The 22,071-nt window shown below is 31.9% G+C and overlaps 1 protein-coding gene across 1 annotated transcript in view; it reads right to left on the reverse strand.

The window, feature by feature from the left end:
- Positions 1-22,071, reverse strand: part of Hk (potassium voltage-gated channel subfamily A regulatory beta subunit hyperkinetic) — a 426,198-nt gene that overhangs the window by 372,126 nt on the left and 32,001 nt on the right. Inside the window, exon 2 of the mRNA XM_075299067.1 lies at positions 21,315-21,395. Coding sequence (XP_075155182.1) covers positions 21,315-21,395 — 81 coding nt within the window. The remainder of the gene's footprint in view (positions 1-21,314; positions 21,396-22,071) is intronic.

Here is a 22,071-nt window from a genome sequence, read left to right on the forward strand (position 1 = left end):
TGCCTATGAATTTGCATTACAGTTTACACCCTCATATAGGAAATGTCACAGAAAACAAAATAATCGAAATTGTTTGAAAAAAGTAGTTTCTTAGTTTTTGGTGTCTTCTATGTTTCTAGGGTTTCTGAGAAAACTGTCTAAATAGATAGAAAATGGGAGACACTGTATAAAAACAATGACCTACAGTGTTGTCAGTTTTGAGGATTTTTACCCAAATTGGGGATATTTTTTCGTAAATGGGTGGAAAGGGAATTTCACTTAAATTTTGACAAATTTATATTAATTTTTTCGGTCCATTATAATAAATCTGATTTACAGAAGATCGTGTTTTTCCTACAATATTAAGTCTTACTAAAATAGGGAAATGGAGCATTTGGACTGGAAACGGATACAGAATTTTATTTTGGGGCCCAAACGCTAATTTATATCTGTACTCGACTTGGCCAAGTCATTTTACTACACTCAAAAAAAAAACTGAACTCTCTATTTCACTAAAGCCAATTTATCTTTATTTTAGTTCATAGAAATATTATGTTTGGAGAATGTTTTCTTTACTCTAATACTTTTTTGTGTACGTTAGTTAAATTAACTAAACCTGAGGAAAAAAATATACTCAAATGAAACATAGAGATTAACTAAATTCGTGTCTTCCACAAAATAGTTCAGAATTTCTTTAAATTTGTAAATTTTACCAAAAATGCGTCCATCGTGAACTTCGTACGTCACTAAAGACATTCTTGCAATTTTGAACTCCAAGTTTTGTCTTCAAACTACAAAATTTTCTTTAACAAGTGAAAAAACTTAGTTATGTCTAATAAATTTTCTTGTATTTGTCGAAAAATATTTACTTATTTTTATGACATCGGCGTGATGCCAACGTTTGTAATACTGTTTAGTTAAAAATTTCTACAAATATTCAAAATTTTCTAAAACTAACCGAAAGTTTTCTTCCTGGTGGGTTCACTGATTTTTCAGTGAACAATTGCGAAATTATTTCGCGAGGACTCGGGCATAAATGTTGCACCTTCATTGCTGATTTGGACAATATATCACAGCAATATTGAAATGATGAAGTTATTATTATACATATTATAAATACATGGTGGCCGAACTCCTTGTTCGAAACCTTGATATTATTGCAGCTTGTAAGATGGTATGACAAACATTTTATTTTGTTTTCATTTTTTAAATTATTCATGATTTTCTACATAAGGACCTATTTGTTCAGAAAATCTTGTTAAAAATTTATTGGGGATTTTTTGTGAGAAATTTCAATTTAAATTGGGGATTTTTGGGATCGAAAGCGTTCCACTTTTGGGACAAGAGTCAAAAAAAATACTGGCAGCACTGTTGACGTGTAACCAGTGTTGCCCGATATTGCGACCCGAAATGTCGTTTTTATTGAATTTTGAATCATACTTTTAAGTGATTATTTACACATTCTCTATCCCGAGTCTTTAGCTACAGCTGAACAATGATCGAAAATGGTTCAGGGTGGCTAATATGTATTGCAACCAACTTCTCCAAACCGCTCGACTGACAAGTTTATTCCGATGACAATTCATTTTGATACCCTCCACCATAGGATGGGGGGTATATTAACTTTGTCATTCCGTTTGTAACACATCGAAGTATTGCTCTAAGGCCCCATAAAGTCCGTCCGTCCGTCTGTTGAAATCACGCTAACTTCCGAACGAAACAAGCTATCGACTTGAAACTTGGCACAAATAGTTGCTATTGATGTAGGTCGGATGGTACTGCAAATGGGCCATATCGGTCCACTTTTACGTATAGCCCTATATAAACGGACCCTCAAATTTGGCTTGCAGACCCCCGAAGAGCAGCAAATTTCATCCGGCTGAAATTTTGTACATGGTGTTAGTATATGGTCTCTAAAAAGCATGCAAAAATTGGTCCACTTCGGTCCATAATTATATATATCGCCACCATATAAACCGACCCCAGATTTGGCTGAAATTTGGTATGTGGTGTTAGTATATGGTGTCTAACAACCATACAAAAATTTGTCCACATCGGTCCATAATTATATATAGCCCCCATATAAAGCGATCCCCAAATTTGGCTTGCTGATCCTCTAAGAGAAGCAAATTTCATCCGGTTGAAATTTTGTACATGATGTTAGTATATGGTCTCTAACAATCGTGCAAAAATTGGTCCACATCGGTCCATAATTATATATATCGCCACCATATAAACCGACCCCAGATTTGGCTTGCGGAGCCTCAAAGAAAAGCAAATTTCATCCGATCCGGCTGAAATTTGATACATGGTGTTGGTATATGGCCTCTAACAACCATGCAAAAATTTGTCCACATCGGTCCATAATTATATATAGCCCCCATATAAACCGATCCCCAAATTTGCTTTGCCGATCCTCTAAGAGAAGCAAATTTCATCCGGCTGAAATTTTGTACATGGTGTTAGTATATGGTCTCTAACAATCATGCAAAAATTGGTCCACATCGGTCCGTAACTATATTATCGCTACCATATAAACGGACCCCAGATTTGGCTTGCGGAGCCTCAAAGAGAAGCAACTTTCATCCGATCCGGTTGAAATTTTGTATGTGTTTGGTATTGGTCCATATCGGTCCATAAGTATATATAGCCGTTATATAAACCGATCCCCAGATTTGACCTCCGGAGCCTCTTGAAGGAGCAAAATTCATCCGATCCGGTTGAAATTTCATACATTTCGCTAGTGTATGGCCGATAACAACCATGCCAAAATTGGTCCATATCGATCCGGTTGAAATTTCGTACATTTCGCTAGTGTATGGCCGATAACGACCATGCCAAAATTGGTCCGTATCGATCTATATTATATATATCCCCCAAATAAACCGATCCCCAATCACAGAAAAATCACGATTGCTACTCGAGCCAAAAACAATCTACCAAAATTTTACTTCCATAGAAAATTTTGTCAAAATTTTATACTTCTATAGAAAGTTTTGTCAAAAGTTTATTTCTATAGAAAATTTTGTCAGAATTTTATTTCTGTAGAAAATTTTGTCAAATTGTTATAGAAAATTTATGAAGCTTTGGCAGACTCGTGTTCATAATTGTATATAGCCCCCATATAAAGCGACTTCCAATTTCAATCCTGGCGCTATAATTACAGCACAAAAGTTCATATCGGTTCGTAATTATTTCTTCCCTCTATATACCGGTCAAGAACTGAATATACTTATACGTATTTAATCGACCTCTCTTTTGTCTACTATATATCCCGCATGGACTAACTAATAATTTAATTGTGAATGACCGTCTTCTGTAGAAGTTTCTACGCAATCCATGGTGGAGGGTACATAAGATTCGGTCTGGCCGAACTTACGGCCGTATATACTTATATTGTTTACAAACCTACAAGAGCATTTTGATCTATTGCATTCAGAAATTAAGTTATAAGTGATGGAATTCAAACGTGCTAGTGAGATTACCTATTAGAGCCATCCAGCATTTAAATGTGAATAAATTTTGTGTTTCTCGCACCCTTGCTCGTTAATGGGATACTAACAGCGTTGCATCAAATCTAAAAATTGAACGAAAAAAACTTGTTACCAGAAATAATTCAAAAATTGAAGACCAGATTTGATCGTAATCCAGATTTTGAAGAGCTGATGCACAAAAAAGTGAGACTGGAAAAAGCCAAGGAGTTGCTTCGATTGCATGAAAGCGGCTAATTACCGAATTTTGTTTCTCCGATAAAAGGTCATTCCAAATTGAACTGTTTGTGAACAAACAGAATGATAGGGCTTGCTTGCCAAAGAGGCCAGATAATGTAATTGTGTGGGCCGACGTAACTGCCAACACTGAAAAAAATTATGTCTGGTTCCAAAGATTTTGTCTTTACTTTAAAAATTTTGGTATTGATTCCGATCCAAAGAAGCGGAGAATACAATTAAGGATACCTTTAAAACACAATTCTCTTTTATATTTGGGGTTTGTGTACTCGCTTCTAGAAAGCAAATTTTAATTTTTCGTTTTTTCAGCTTTTTTTCTTCATATGCTATCAAAGTCATTTAAAAACGAGTTAACGACAACTTTATTTTCTAAATTAAGACTCGACTTTAAGTAGAAATTATACTATGTTTGAAGTAAAAAACGTCTTTAAATTAAAGTGTTGCGAAACATGTCCAATATGTGAACGATTTTTTGCTGCAAAAAGACAACAAATTTAAAGACAATTTCATTAAATTTCATTAAATTTATAGAATTTTTCTGAATAATTAAAGTCAAATTGACCTTAGCCCAAACATTTTTTCTTTCATTTTATGATACCCATTTTTAAGTCAAATCACTTAATTATAAGGGCAATACGACTTCATTGTAAAGTTTATCGACTTTTGGACAAGGAAAAAAACTTTATATTAGAGAAATGCGTCTTCTATGCTAAGCAAAATTTGCATTCGTATTTTAAAGACATGAAATCTTTGACCTCACGACAATATTTTTTTCAGTGAATGATCGCTCCCCGCTCATATTCATCGACAGTGGCGTCGAATTAAATGCTGAAAATTTTCGGTAAATTGTCCTAAAGGCAAAATTGAAGCCCTGAATATGCAAATATTTTGACCGTGGACCATGGGAAGGGCCACCACGGTGCAATGGCTAGAATGCCCGCCTTGCATACACAATGTCGTGGGTTCGATTCCTGCTTCAAACGAAAACCAAAAAGTTTTTCAGAGGTGGATTATCCCACCTCAGTAATGCTGGTGACATTTCTGAGGGTTTCAAAGCTTCTCTAAATGGTTTCACTGCAATGTGGAACGCGGTTCGGACACGGTTATAAAAAGGAGGTCCCTCGTCATTGAGCTTAAAATGGAATCGGGCAGCACTCAGTGATAAGAGAGAAGTTCACCAATGTGGTACCACAATGGACTGAATAGTCTAAGTGAGCCTGATACATCGGACTGCCACCTAACATAACCTAATCATAGGAAGGGCTCAGCCCCTCCAGAAAAATTTTAGACGATTTTTATACCCTTCACCACTACTGTGGTAGAGGGTATAATAAGTTTGTGCATTTGTATGTAACGCCAAGAAGGAAAAGTCTGAGACCAATCGTTTAGTATACCGATCGTCTTAGAATTAAATTCTGAGTCGATTTAGCGATGTCCGTCTGTCTGTCCGTCTGTCTGTCTGTTGGTGTATTTTTGTGTGCAAAGTACAGCTCGCAGTTTTAGTGCGATTGTCCAAAAATTTGGTATAGAGTCCTGTTTCGGCTCAAAGATTTTGGAAAAAATCGATTCAGATTTAGATATAGCTGCCATATATATTTTTCACCGATCTGGTCATAATTGGCGTGTATATCAACCGATCTTCCTCAAATTCCGTACATCCGAATATTCTATGAGTCTCAAAAAACTTGCAAAATATCAGCCAAATCGGTTCAGATTTAGATATAGCTCCCATATATAGCTTTCGCCGAATTTACACTCATTTGCCCACAGAGGCCAATTTTTTGCCCCGATTTAGTTGAAATTTTGCACAGAGAGTAGAACTAGCATTATAGCTATGCGTGTCAAATTTGGTTGAAATCGGTTAAGATTTAGATGTAGCTCCCATATATAGCTTTCGCCCGATTTACATTCAAATGACCACAGAGGCCAATTTTTAACTCCGATTTAGTTGAAATTTTGCACAGGGAGTAGAATTAGAATTGTAGCTATGTGTGCCAAATTTGGTTGAAATCGGTTCAGATTTAGATATAGCTCCCATATATATGTTTTTCTGATTTCGACAAAAATGGTCAAAATACCAACATTTTCCTTGTAAATCGCCACTGCTTAGTCGAAAAGTTGTAAAAATGAATCTAATTTTCCTAAACTTCTAATACATACATATCGAGCGATAAATCATAAATAAACTTTTGCGAAGTTTCCTTAAAATTGCTTCAGATTTAAATGTTTCCCATATTTATTTACTAAAATTGTGTTCCACCCTAGTACATTAGCCAACTTAAATTTTGAGTCTATAGATTTTGTAAAAGTCTATCAAATTCTGTCCAAATCGAGTGATATTAAAATCTATGTATTTGGGACAAACCTTTATATATAGCACCCAACACATTTGAGGGATGTGATATGGTATCGAAAATTTAGATCTACAAAGTGGTGCAGGGTATAATATAGTCGGCCCCGCCCGACTTTAGACTTTCCTTACTTGTTTTTACATACGATATTGAGTACTCATCAATCACGAATGGATTATAACTAAGGCTTCTTACTTCATTTCTACTGAACAATGGTCACCAAATTACCCTTTGGACTTTTGGCAGGAAAACACAAAATTGTCGATGATCTCATGTCGGCGCTTCAACAGGAATGGGCCAAACTACGGCAGAGCCACTTTTGATGGCTTTGTCGGCCGTTTTAAGGATATAATTCGTACCAAAGGTTTCGCACAAATCTAAACTGATTCTGCAATTTGGTGTTATTTCCAAAATTTTTTCTTTTGAATAATAAAAATTAAGAAAAAAACTAGAGCGCTTTACCTTGTTGCATTACGTATCAGCCTCCTTGTATTTATTTAATTATTATAATTTAATTATTTTTGTATTATTGACATTAATTTAAGATGAATTTTAATGGTAATTCAAGTTGTAATTTAAATTTTAACTTTAATTTTAATATGAATTAAAACTAATTCAGTTTAAACTAAAATTTTTAGTTTTAGTTAATTTAGTTTATTTTAATTATATAGATTTTGTATTATATACTTTAATGTATTTCATTAAAGTATATAACACAAAACATTTTAATTTAAAGCAAGTAAATTTAATTAAAAGTATTTAATCGAAAAATTTTTAAAACAATTTTATTTCAATTATTAGATTTTATGTAAATTATCTGCTAAAGACGACCAATAGTCATATTTTTCTTTTTTCTTAGTGTATGAATAGTTACTTCCAAAAACAAAAAAAGATACGTTGCTGGTAGTAAGTTGTGATGTGAATTTCTACCAAAACACATTCAATGTTGAATGAAAATATTGGTAATGGGGGGTGGCAAATCCCATCAAATGAGCAATGCATCAATGACCATTAATGTTTGGCACATGTAGTGGCATTGTATGCAAGTGATAACGATGTCTAGCTATGAGGTGGTGGTGGTGTCTGGCTAACCAACATGTCAGACAGTCTTTCAGTTTTTTTTTTTTTTTTGGTTTTCAAATTTTCTTTCATGTCTAAGTTTTGCCCAAGCTCTTAACTCTTGTGTCAAGCGTGAAATTGTTATGGTCAGATGATAGAAAGCCAACGAAAAATGGATATTTTATAAAAGAGAATAGATACAAGACTTGCAGACGATTTTTGTCGGTATTACAGTTCATTTGTTCTTTCAGAATTGTTGGAATTGTACGTTTTTAGCATGAAACGCACAGAGAATAGTCAAGGTCAAGTGCAGCCATCGGGTAGCATTGATAGGAGAGAGAGAGAGTTCAAAATGTATTGTACCACATAGATAAAAAAGGAAAAAACAAATACGTTTTTAATTGAATTTGCAGCAATTATGAAAATTATAGTATCAATCAGTATATCAAAACAGTATTAAAAATTATTCTTGATTAAAAACCTAATCGATTTTTTTGTTACTTTCAATTATTTTTGTAATGGTTCATTTAAAACAAAAAATTAATCGATTTTTCCACAAAACTAAAATATTTTTTTTTTTTTAATAAAACAAGTATATACAGCCGTAAGTTCGGCCAGGCCGAATCTTAATTACCCTCCACCATGGATTGCGTACAAACTTGTATTAAGGAGGTCATCCACAATTAAATTACTTGGGTTGCGGCCGATGGCAAGGCATCTTAAAACTTCTTAACACCATCTTCTAAATTGTAAGTTAGTCCATGCGGGATATATAGTAGACAAAAAAAGGTCGACTCATTTTTTGACCGGTATATATAGGGAAGAAATAATTACGAACCGATATGAACTTTTGTGCGGTAATTATAGAGCTAGAATTGAAATATGGGGGTCGCTGTATATAGGGGCTATATACAATTATGAACACGAAATAAAATTTTGACAAAATTGTCTATAGAAATATAAAATTTGGACAAATGAGTAATGAGTTTCCGGACTCTGCCCCAGGGAAATCAAAAATAATTGATTGGTATGCAAAACTCAAGCGTGGTGAAATGAGCACGGAGGACGGTGAATGCAGTGGAGGCCCGAAAGAGGTGTACTGAAAAAATATTGGCCTTATATGGAAGACTATGCAACTTAAATTTTAGGAATCGAAATTTACCCAAAGTTAAGGACCAAATTCTTTAAAATAATGACAGTTTAGTTAAATGAAAGTTTATAATCCTTGCTTCAAAATTTTTTTTCATTAAATTTAGGACACAAATTTTGAAATTTTCCGTCTCTCTGTTGTAGATGTAGATCTTTGAAGTAAGGCAAATTTTCCTTAAAATAAAGAAAAACATTTTTAATTTAAAGAAATCATCTTTAACACAATTGACATATTATATTTTTAAATTTAAGATAAATCGCTTCAAATATGGGCTAAGGCTTATTTTAAGGATTTGCATCGTTGGTTCAAAGTTTTTTTAGCATTAAGAAAAAGTTTTTACTTTGAAGTACTTGGCATAATTTGGATTTTAAATTGGAATTTGTTTGTACATAAATACTTTTATTAACATATTACAAAAAGAGGATAAAAATTCGATGAATGAGATCTGTATCTAATTTTAATTTTATTTATCCTACACTCAAAAAAAAGTGAACTCTCTATTTCACTAAAGCCAATTTAACTTTATATTAGTTCATAGAATCATTATGTTTGGAAAAAGTTTACTTTACTCAAATAATTTTTTGCGTACGTTAGTTAAATGAACTAAAAAGCAGGAAAAAATTATACAAAAATAAAGCATAAAGGTTTCCTAATTTCGTATTTCTCACAAAATAGTTCATTATTTCTTTAAATTTGTAAATTTTACCAAAAATGTGTCCATCATGAACTTCGTATGGCACTAAAGACATTCTTGCAATTTTGAACCCCAAGATTTCTCTTAAAACTACAAAATTTTCTTTAACAAGTGCAAAAACTTAGTTATGTCTAATAAATTTTCTTGAATTTATCGAAAAATATTTACTTATTTTTACCATATCGGAGTGATGCCAGCGCTTGTAATACTGTTTAGTTAAAATTTTCTAAAAAAAATCAAAATTTTCTAAAATTAATCGAAAGTTATCTTTCCTGGTGGGTTCACTGTTTTTTCAGTGTAGATATAAAGCCAGGGAGGTCCGTCAAAGATGTCTTTGTTTTAAAGAAGCCGCATCTTTGGCTCGGAATCAATACCAAAATCCTTAAGGGAAGGTCAAATCTTTGGATCCAAGTAAACTTTTTTTGAGTGTGGTTACCGACGAAAACATCAAAAAAATCCACAAAATGATTTTGAATGACCGTAAAATGAAGTTGATCGAGATAGCAGAGGCCTTAAAGATATCAAAGGAACGTGTTGGTCATATCATTAATCAATATTTGGATATTTGACCAAAAACAACAACGTGTTGATGATTCTGAGCGGTGTTTGCAGCTGTTAACTCGTAATACACCCGAGTTTTTCCATCCATATGTGACAATGGATGAAACATGGCTCCATCACTACACTCCTGAGTCCAGTCGACAGTCAGCTGAGTGGACAGCGACCGGTGAACAGTCTCCGAAGCGTTGAAAGACTCAAAAGTCCGCTGGCAAAGTAATGGCCTCTGTTTTTTGGGATGCGCATGGAATAATTTTTATCGATTATCTTGAGAAAGGTGACCATTATATGGCGTTATTGGAGCGTTTGAAGGTCGAAATCGCGGCCCCATATGAAAAAGTCTTGTTCCACCAAGACAACGCACATGCCACAAGTCATTGAGAACGATGGCAAAAATTCGTGAATTGGGCTTCGAATTGCTTCCCCACCCACCGTATTCTCCAGATCAGGCCCCCAGCGAATTTTTCTTGTTCTCAGACCTCAAAAGTATGCTCGCAGGGAAAAAATTTGGCTGCAATGAAGAGGTGATCTCCGAAACTGAGGCCTATTTTGAGGCAAAACCGAAGGAGTACTACCAAAATGGTATCAAAAAATTGGAAGGTCGTTATAATCGTTGTATGGCTCTTGAAGGGAACTATGTTGAATAATAAAAACGAATTTTGACAAAAAAAAGGTGTTTTTCTTTGTTAGACCGGGGACTTATCAGCCAACCTGTTACTAACACCACGTACTAAGTTTCAACCGGATCGGATGAATTTTGCTCCTCTAAGAAGCTCCGTAGGTCAAATCTGGGGATCGGTTTATATAAGGGCTATATATAATTATGGACCGATATGGACCAATACTGGCACCGTTGTTAGATACTGTATACCAACATCATATACCAAATTTCAACCGGATCGGATGAAATTTGCTTCTCTTTGAGGCTCCACAAGCCCAATTTGGGGATCGGTTTATATGGGGGCTATATATAATTATGGACCGATGTGGACCAATTTTTGCATGGTTATTAGAGACCATATACCAACACCATGTACCAAATTTTAGCCAGATCGAATATGCTTCTCTTAGAGGCTCCGTAAGCCAAATCTTGGGGTCCGTTTATATGGGGGCTATACGTAAAAGTGGTCCGATATGACTCATTTGCAATGCCATCCGACCTACATCAATAATAACTACTTGTGCCAAGTTTCAAGTCGATAGCTTGTTTCGTTCGGAAGTTAGGTTAGGTTAGGTGGCAGCCCGATGTATCAGGCTCACTTAGATTATTCAGTCCATTGTGACACCACATTGGTGAACTTCTCTCTTATCATTGAGTGGTGCCCGATTCCATGTTAAGCTCAATGACAAGGGACCTCCTTTTTATAGCCGAGTCCGAACGGCGTTCCACATTGCAGTGAAACCACTTAGAGAAGCTTTGAAACCCTAAGAAATGTCACCAGCATTACTGAGGTGAGATAATCCACCGCTGAAAAACTTTTTTGGTGTTCGGTCGAAGCAGGAATCGAACCCACGACCTTGTGTACGCAAGGCGGGTATGCTAACCATTGCACCACGGTGGCTCCCGTGTTAAATTCATCATCAATTTGGCACCACTTCAGGATCAAAAAACAACACTTTCACTACTTTTTTGGCTACGTTTTATTATTGCTGGAAAGTAATAGCAAACATTACGGTGCTATCACCAACCAAAAACTCTACTACTTCTCGATGTAACGTAGAATACGGCAACGACAGTGTAGACAGAGACATATCCATGTTAAACAGTGAAATGGTACACACAAGTAATGCAAATAGCCAAGCAAATCTAGTCATAGTCGACTGTGTAATGCACACATAAATCTCTTTTAAATAAAATTCGAAAACAGATAATTTTAGTTGCATTCTCCGTACAACTTGAAAAGAGAAATTTGACGATGTATGTAATTGCCATATTTAATTTTTATTAACGAAACTTGATAATGTTTGATGTTGTAACTTTCTTTGCAGCTTTTAAGAACTTGCTATTTTATTGATAAATGAAGCTTAAAATATTACCCACCATTCCAAAATCATGAGGAATGATACAATGTGATTGCTTGCACTGAAGACAGATGACTCTTACGACATATACCCAGTAAAAAAATAGAAGTTGTTCTACAAAAACATTTCTTTTAAAGCGCGTCCAGGAATCCCCCATTAAGTTTTTCCACTTCCGATACAGTCCTTTTGGAAAGGTTTAAAGTACATCCAGGGATATCCTATCGATTTTTTTCACTTCCGATGCAATGCTTTTGGAAAGACTTAGAAGGTATGGAATTAGGCCATTTTAAATGAAAATTTAAGTTTTGGAGAAATTTCGGAAAAAATAGAAGATCACTAAAAATGTAAAATAATAATAATATTAATATGATAAGTGAACCGTTTGACTTTTTCACTTCCATGGAAGTTCTTTTGAGAAGGTTTTACAATTTACGATAATTTTTAATTTTTTGTTGATTTTTAATGGAAAAAATATATTTATACAAAAATATATGCCAAAGAAAGAAAAAAAACGATGTATAACATAAAAAAAAAAATTTTTAGAAAAATATTTAATAAAAAAATTGCCGCTGGAGAATTTGAACAAGCGTTCTTTATTTTTTCATTGTAAAGATTATAATAAAGAACCTCTCAGGAAGTAGTTAGAATGTCATGCCGTGGTGTCATATTAGGTTCATATCACAAACATTTGAATAGACGTTTTGATGCATCGTGTTGAATGGCGTTTGTGGCTCAGTGTGCTAAGGCGTCCTGTTATGGTACCAACAGACCCAGGTTCAACGTCCGGTGGAAGCGAAGAAGTTTTACATTTTTTTAAAATTAGATAATAAGAAAATAAAAGTGTATCAAACCTACTGATAAAAATAAAAAGTGAAATTGGAAAAAAAATTTTGTTTTTTTTTTTAGTTTTTTAAATTTCTTTTATCGAAATGAACTTCCAAGGCACAACTTCTAAGGCAATGCAATGGATCCAAAAATGGAGTCCTTGTAAGATTCATTGGAAATGATCCAAGTTTACACTACTTCCGGATCACAAATTGGGGATCCAAAGTACTTTTTTGGAAGCTCTTTTTTTGCTGGGTATTGACAAAATACGAAAAGACCTTTTCGTCAGAATTATAGATTATAAGAATTTTCTTAATTATAATATTTACTTATATAATGTATTTGAATAATAATAAATTTCCTTAGAGATTCATGCTCCTAGATATGAAGTTTTTATATAAAAAATCATGCATAAGATATATGAAGGAAATATTAAAGTTAAATACAACATACTTAACTTTAGTTAACACACAACGCAAGGAACGGCTATAAAAATGCACAGAGTTTTAGCTATGAAATATAAGAATACCAACACATACACACGTACGTATACAAAATGAAAAGTTTCTATTCAAAACTTTTGGATTTTTTTTTTAATAACTTTCTATTTAAAATATATATTTTTTTTGTTGGTTTTGGTTATTTCAAATTTTGCCAAGGTAAAGTAACTAACAAAATAAAAACTTAAAAAAAAAATACGAAACAGTTTTTTGCTAACTAGAAATTTTTCAAAGAATTAAACAAAATTATGTTGTTATTATGTGAAATTAAAAATTTACAAAAAGTTTTTTTTTTTTGAATTTGCTACATTTTATGTTCAAGCCTTACCTCTGTCTAAATGTTTTTAGGTGTTTTTTTTTTGTTAATAAAATTTTTGCATTTACTTTAAATTTATAATGGTGTTTCTCTAAGTAGCTTTTGAAGAAGGATTTTACGGATTTTTACTACACGTTTGTTTTGTTTATTTTTTTACGTTTTCTTTTCGTTTGATTCTACACATACACATATATATGTAATTTACAGGAAGTTTAGGTTATGTTTTTTTTTACGATTTGGATATGTAGATAGAACGACTACTGCTAATGTATGAATCTCTTAGTGTTTATAAGTTCTTGTGGTAATTGGTAGTTTTAAGTTTGTCTCTTGTAACAGTAGTGGTTAAAGTGGTATTTAGTAATTAGTAAATTGTATTACTACTAGTAGTAGTAGTAGAGAAGAGTAGTAGTATTATGTGGTTAAGAGAGCGTAAGAGCGTATTAGAGTATCTAGTATTGGTGGTTATAGTAGTTATAGTGGTTATTGTTGTTGTAAACACTTTTATCTAAATTGGAGATGTAATATCCCCAATGGGAGTTTTTATATGTGGTTAGGTTTTTATTGCGATTTTCGATTTCGGATTTGTTTTGTTATTTTTTTGTTTTTTTGGTTTGATGTTTGAAATGCAAAAGAAAAATGGAAAGAAATGTTTTAATTAATTACTTTATCAGTTTTTAACAATAAGTAATAGTAATTGTAAGTAGAGTAAGATTAAGAGTTAAGGAGTAGTATTAAATTTGATTACTTAGTATTAGTGGTTAGTTAATAAATCAATTATAATTTTGTTTGTTTTGTTTTCTGTTAACTTCAAATTCAAAAAAGCATTCAAAAGAAATAACAACATATGATACTTGTTTTTTTTTTTGCATCATTAATTGTATTAGTAGATTATATCAGAATAAAGAAAAACTACTACACAACATTTTTCTTTTCAACTAGGGTAAGGATTGAATTTTAATTGTATGCAAACAAAACTAATTTCTAAGAAAACCAAACCAAAATAAACAAACACAAAAAAAAAATTACAACAATTAATAAAAATCCATAAGGACTACCTATTTATATTCCTAAACAATCCATGGGGATCTGAAGAAATATCGCCTTCACCCAGAGAAGGAATATGATCAGGTTAGGTTAGGTTAGGTTATGTGGCAGCCCGATGTATCAGGCTCACTTAGACTATTCAGTCCATTGTGATACCACAGTGGTGAACTTCTCTCTTATCACTGAGTGCTGCCCGATTCCATGTTAAGCTCAATGACAAGGGACCTCCTTTTTATAGCCGAGTCCGAACGGCGTTCCACATTCTAGTGAAACCAATTAGAGAAGCTTTGAAACCCTCAGAAATGTCACCAGCATTACTGAGGTGGGATAATCCACCGCTGAAAAACTTTTTGGTGTTCGGTCGTAGCAGGAATCGAACCCACGACCTTGTGTATGCAAGGCGGGCATGCTAACCATTGCACCACGGTGGCTCCTCAACATGTTACATGGTCACCATCCAAAAATAACATTTTGCTCTTGAAACATGTTTGAGGTGATCATATTCCTTCTCTGGGTGTTAGCTCCCAATCAACTACACAAGTGAGGAAACCATACCATCTCAAATTCTTTCAATATGATATGATATTATGAATATGATCACCTCAAATATGTAAAATGACATTTTTGTACGGGGAACATGGGACATTTTTAAGGCAAAAATGATGTTACACGGTTATTGTAACCAGATACATAAATTCAGAGAAAATAACATGGTTGCAAAAAACCAATTACATGTTTCCCATCCAAAAATAACATTTTGCTCTTGAAATACGTTTGAGGTGATCATATTCCTTTTCTGGGTGTAAAAAGACTTATGTTACCACATATACAAATATTTAAATCTGAGCCGATTTGAATAAACTTTTTTTTATTGAAATTTTAAAAAAATCTCTAGACCTAATATTTAAACCGGCTAATGCCTTGAGATGATGCACTATCTTAGTAAAATAAATCATAGTAAAACTATGGTCTCATTTGTCATATTAATGCAAATCGGGGTAAAGATATATATGGGAGCTATATATACATCTAAACCGATTCACAACCAAATTTGACCAAATGTATAGCTAGATAGTTTATTCTATGTGTTGGCGGCTATATATAAAGGTTTGTCCCAAATACATATATTTACATATCACTCGATCTGGACAGAATTTGATAGACTTCTACAAAATCTATAGACTCAAAATTTAAGTCGGCTAATGCACTAGGGTGGAACACAATGTTAGTAAAAATATATGGGAAACATTTAAATCTGAAGCAATTTTAAGGAAACTTCGCAAAAGTTTATTTATGATTTATCGCTCGATATATATGTATTAGAAGTTTAGGGAAATTAGAGTCATTTTTACAACTTTTCGACTCAGAAGTGGCGATTTTACAAGGAAAATGTTGGTATTTTGACCATTTTTGTCAAAATCAGAAAAACATATATATAGGAGCTATATCTAACTCTGAACCGATTTCAACCAAATTTGGCACGCATAGCTACAATGCTAATTCTACTCCCTGTGCAAAATTTCAACTAAATCGGAGCAAAAAACTGGCCTCTGTGGTCATATGAGTGTAAATCGGGCGAAAGATATATATGGGAGCTATATCTAAATCTGAATCGATTTCAATCAAATTTTGCACACTTGACTATACTACTAATTGTACTCCTAGTACAAAATTTCAACCAAATTCGGCCAAAAATCTGGCCATATAAGTCCATATCGGGCGAAAGATATATATGGGAGCTATATCTAAATCTGTAACGATTTCAATCAAATTTTGCACACTTGACTATACGACTAAGTGTTATGTTTGTACAAAATTTCAAGCAAATCGGTATAAAACTCTGGCTTCTGGGGCCATATAAGTCCATATCGGGCGAAAGATATATATATGGGAGGTATATCTAAATCTGAACCGATTTCTTCCAAAACCAATAGGGTTCTAGTCTGACTCAAATTAGGAACATGTGCCAAATTTGAAGGCGATTGGACTTAAATTGCGACCTAGACTTGGATCACAAAAATGTGTTCACAGACAGACGGACGGACGGACATGGTTATATCGACTCAGGGACCCACCCAGAGCATTATTGCCAAAGACACCATATGTTTATCTCGTCTCCTTCTGGGTGTTACAAACATATGCACTAACTTATAATACCGTGTTCCACAGTGTGGCGCAGGGTATAAAAAAATGATAACATTTTCTATAGAAATAAAATGTTGACAAAATTTTCTATAGAAATAAAATTTCGAGAAAATAATCCATGGAAATTAAATTTTGCAAAATAAGAAATTGTTCTCTGGTTGTTTTTTTGGTAAAATGTTCTCCAAATTTTGGTAGATTATTTAGGGCTCGTGTGGCAAAGTTTTGTTTTTATAGAAATACAATTTTTACAAAATTTTCTATAGCAATTTTCTATAGAAATAAAATGTTGACAATTTTTTTTCCTTAGAAATAAAATTTTGACAAACTTTTCTCTAGAAATAATATGTTGACAAAATTTTCTACAGAAATAAAATTTTAGCAAAATTTGTTATAAAAACAAAATTTTGACAAAATTTTCTATAGAAATTAAATTTTTATACAAATTTCCTATAGAAATAAAATTTTGAGAAAATGTTTTATAGAAATAAAATTTTGACAAAATTTTCTATGGAAATAAAATTTGGACAAAATTTTCTATAGAAATAAAATTTTGAAAAAATTTCTATAAAATAGGTTAGGTTAGGTTAGATGGCAGCCCGAGTGCTGCCCGATTCCATGTTAAGCTCAATGACAAGGGACCTCCTTTTTATAGGCGAGTCCGAACGGCGTTCCACATTGTAGTGAAACCACTTAGAAAAGTTTTGAACCCCTCAGAAATGTCACCAGCATTACTGAGGTGGGAAAATCCACCGCTGAAAAACTTTTTGGTATTCGGTCGAAGCAGGAATCGAACCCACGACCTTGTGAATGCAAGGCGGGCATGCTAACCATTGCACCACGGTGGCTCCCTTCTATAAAATAAAATTTTGACAACATTTTCTATGGAAATAAAATTTTGACAAACTTTTCTATATAAATAAAATTTTGACAAAATTTTCTATAGAAATGAAATTTTGACAAAAATTTTTCTTTAGAAATAACATTTTGGCAACATTTTTTATAGAAACAAAATGTTTACAAAAGTTTCTATAGAAATAAAATTTTGACAAAAGTTCATATAGCAATAAAATTTTGACAAAATTGTCTCTAGAAATAATATGTTGACAAAATTTTTTACAGAAATAAAATTTTAGAATTTTTTTTTTATAAAAATAAAATTTTGACAAAATTTTCTATAGAAATTAAATTTTAATACAAATTTCCTATAGAAATAAAATTTTAAGAAAATGTTTTGTAGAAATAAAATGTTCGTTTTGTTTGTTATTGTTGGTTTCTCTTCAATCATTATTGTTGGTTTTAATTTCAGCTTAAAACCATGCATTGACTAAACTACACGTGTAGCTTAACCAACAGAGGGAAAATATGATTGTCAAATTTATTTGGACAAAGTCCTGTAGACTGCAAGATGCTTGGATGTACAGATGTTTCGGAGTTACCATATTCCTCATCAGCACCCTCTACTTGCAGCAAAACTATCAACCAATTATCAGAATAAATTCATGTAATTCACTCAACCCAAATTGAACTACACTTGAACCTTCCGAAAAAAGGTTAGATATATAAGGTTTGATGATAAAATTTTGACAAAATTTTCTATAGAAATAAAATTTTGAAAAAATTCTATAAAATAACATTTTGACAAAATTTTCTTGATATTTTTGACAAAAATGTTTCTTTAGGAATAAAATGTTGACAACATTTTTTATAGAAACAAAATTTTGACAAAAGTTTCTATAGAAATAAAATTTTGACAACATTTTCTTTAACAATAATAAGTTGACAAAATTTTCTACAGAAATAAAATTTTAGCAAAATTTTTTATAGAAATAAAATTTTGACAAAATTGTCTTAGAAATAGAACTTTTTTATACAAATTTCGTATAGAAATAAAATTTAGAGAAAATTTATTGTAGAAAATTTTGACAAAAGTTTCTATAGAAATAAAATTGTGAAAAAATTTATCTAAAATAAAATTTTGACAACATTTTTTATGGGAATAAAATGTTGACAAACTTTTCTATACAAATAAAATTTTGACAAAATTTTAAATAGAAATTAATTTTTTTACAAATTTCCTATAGAAATAAAATTTGGACAAAATTTTCTATAGAAATAACATTTTGACAAAATTTTCTATGGAAATAAAATTTTGACAACATTTTCTATAGAATTAAAATGTAGACAAAATTTTCTATAGAAATTAAATTTTTATACAAATTTCCTATAAAAATACAATTTTGAGAAAATGTTTTATAGAAATAAAATTTTGAGAAAATGTTTTATAGAAATAAAATTTTGACAAAATTTTCAATAGAAATAAAATTTTGACAAAATTTTCTATGGAAATAAAATTTTGACAAAAATTTTTATAGAAATAAAATGTAGACAACATTTTCTATAGAAATAAAATTTTGGCAAAATTTTCTATAGAAATTAAATTTTTATACAAATTTCCTATAAAAGTACAATTTTGAGAAAATGTTTTATAGAATTAAAATTTTGACAAAAGTTTCTATAGAAATAAAATTTTGAAAAAATTTCTCTAAAATAAAATTTTGACAACATTTTCTATGGGAATAAAATTTTGACAACATTTTCTATGGGAATAAAATTTTGACAAAATTTTCTATAGAAATTAAATTTTTATACGAATTTCCTATAGAAATAACATTTTGACAAAATGTTCTATAAAAATGAAATTTTGACAAAATTTTTCATAGAAATAAAATTTGGACAACATTTTTATAAAATAAAATTTTCTATAGAAATAAGATTTTGACAAAAATTTGACATAGAAATAAAATTTTGCAAAATAAGATTTTTTTCTTTGGTAGTTTTTTGATAAAATTTTCTCCAAATTTTGGTAGATTACACTAGGTCACAAATAACAAAATAATCTCTGTTATTTGTTTCTAGCATACTTTTTCCCATTGATTTTGACCTACTAAACACGAAAATGAGTTTTAAAAAATTTTCTGTATATTGGTTTTCGAGATACAAATTTTTGAACTTTTTTTTTTTAATTTTTGGGGGTACAATTACAATTTTGAGCATATCTTTCGTCTTCTTTGACCTATTTGATCCTAGTGCTACTCAAATTAAAGAAAATTGAGCCGTCTACAGCTCATTTTCAGAAAATGTTCAAATCGGGTAAGTAGTTTGGATGTTGGCGGCTTAAAAAAGTTAAAAAACGGCGTTTTTTTAGTAAAAATGTGGCAGAAAAAACATATAAAAATTCATATAAAATATAAAACACAATGCTAACAGCAATTTTGGTTTTTTTTTGCGTATAGCTGAAATTTTTACAAAGAAAATAAGCCCTTACTTAACAAAATCTAACAACAAATAATTTTTTTGGTAAAAGACCGAAAAGACCAAATCTTTTTATATTATATATGAATTTTTATATGGTTTTTTTCTGCCACATTTTTACTAAAAAAACGCCTTTTTTTAACTTTTTAAGCCGCCAACATCCAAACTACTTACCCGATTTGAAAATTTTCTGAAAATGAGTTATAGACGGCTCAATGTTCTTTAATTTGAGTAGTAGTAGGATCAAATAGGTCAAAGAAGACGAAAGATATGCTCAAAATTGTAAGTGTATCTCCAATAATTAAAAAAAAAGTTCAAAAATTTGTATCTCGAAAACCAATCGACAGAAAATTTTTTAAAACTCATTTTCGTGTTTAGTAGGTCAAAATCAATGAGAAAAATTATGCTAGAACCAATTCACAAAACGACTGTTGGCTAGTGTTATTTATGGCTCGAGTGGCAACCGTGCTTATGGTTCCATTCTGACCCAAATTTGTACCAAATTTGATTGGATTAGAACTGCGACCTACACTTTGATCACAAAAATGTGTTCACAGACAGACTTATATGGCTGAGCATTATTACCAAAGACACTATGTGTCTATCTCGTAGCGGCACTTGAGAATGAGATGCCTTTGTCGGCCATTTAAAAGGCCATAATTCGTGGTAGCAAATTCGAACAAATCGAAAATGATTCTAAAATTTGATGTTTTTCCGACATGTTTTACTTTTGAACAATTGAACATTAATGCGACTGTAGTTCACTTAATGAGATTTCTGTCTGCAGTATAAATGCTGAGATCAAAGTTCAGTAATTAAAACTTTAGTCTATAGTTCAATCAACGAGACTTCGATCTGAGTTCTCGGGTTTCAAATCAATTCATGAGGCTCTATTCTGGAGGTATATTTTAAAGAAACTAACTTGAGTTAATAAACTTGGACGAACCAAGGACATTCGATGAAAAAAAAAAACAACAATATTAAATTATATTTTGTAAACAAATTGAATCCTTATCTGTCGTGTAGTGTAACAAAATGAAATCGAAACTTTCATCTACAAATTAGAAGAAAACAAAAGTAAATTTATAAACCACATAAAAACCAAACTTAGAAAGTATTTTTGTTTTGCATTGTATGAGCATGGGCTTCTAGAAAAACTCTTCACACAATGTCTTATGATCAGTTCGAATAGAAACTTATTAGGAAAAATATTAGAATAGAAGTAGTTGTAGTAGTAGGTAGGTAGTAATAACGGAGGCAGGAAGTTAGTATAAGATAAAGGAAAAAATCAACATTAATAAACAGCTTTTGGTTATAGTAATTTTGGGGATTTCTTTGTTCGTTATTATTGCTTTTATCTTAGAAATTTTCACAGACTAATTTCCACAAAAAAAAAATATACAGGACATACAACAATATTTAGTTGGTCACAAATACATCAATTTTTTTAGTAAACATCAATTTTCTTCAATACAATGATTATAATTTGTTTCGTAATTGCTTCAGGGTCTCACATAATATAAAATCATAACATTTCTAAATTTAGTTTTCAAATCAAATAATAAGGAATATCAGGATACAGATAAAACGAGATGGAAAAAGCTTTGATGGAATTTGAAAGAAACACTTACTGGAAGAGCCTCCGCCAGCGCCCGGTGGCGGATATGAGAACCAAAATTGATGTGCCAGTTTGGTAGGCCCTATTGGGCTTTCTGTAAGAGAGAATGAAGAGAATTGTAATATTACAAACATATGCCATTAAACATATTAATGTTTGCGAATTTGGTTAGAAAAAATATTTTCTCCTTTGAGGCAAAATTAATTTACTATTTATATAATACAATAGATAAAATAATAGTTTTTTTTTGTTTTTCACGTAACAACGGATTACAACTTTGACCTATGTGGCCGTATGAGGAACAATCGTGCGGAAGATATTTATATGAGCTAGATCGACTCAGGGGCCGGCCCTGAGCAATATTGCCAAAGACACCATATATCCATCTCGTCTCCTTCTGGATGTTGCAAACATATTCACTAACTTATAATAACCTGTGGGGCAGGGTGTAAAAATGTTGGGTGATTCATGACCACCTTCAAAATTCAATTTTTAATAGAAATCCTTTTTCTCGATTTCGACAAAACAAAACAATTTTAAAATAATCAAAACAGAAACAAGTAAGAAAAGTCTAAAGTCAGACACGGCCGACTATATTATACCCTGCATAACTCTGTAGATCTAAATGTTCGATACAATATCACATCTGTCAACTGTGATGGGTGCTATATATAAAGGTTTGTCCCAAATACATACATTTAAATATCACTCGATCTGGACAGAATTTTATATACTTCTACAAAATCTATACACTCAAAATTTAAGTCGGC

This window comes from Haematobia irritans, chromosome 3, assembly GCF_050003625.1.
Source record: "Haematobia irritans isolate KBUSLIRL chromosome 3, ASM5000362v1, whole genome shotgun sequence".
In the NCBI taxonomy this organism is placed as follows: Eukaryota; Metazoa; Arthropoda; class Insecta; order Diptera; family Muscidae; genus Haematobia; species Haematobia irritans.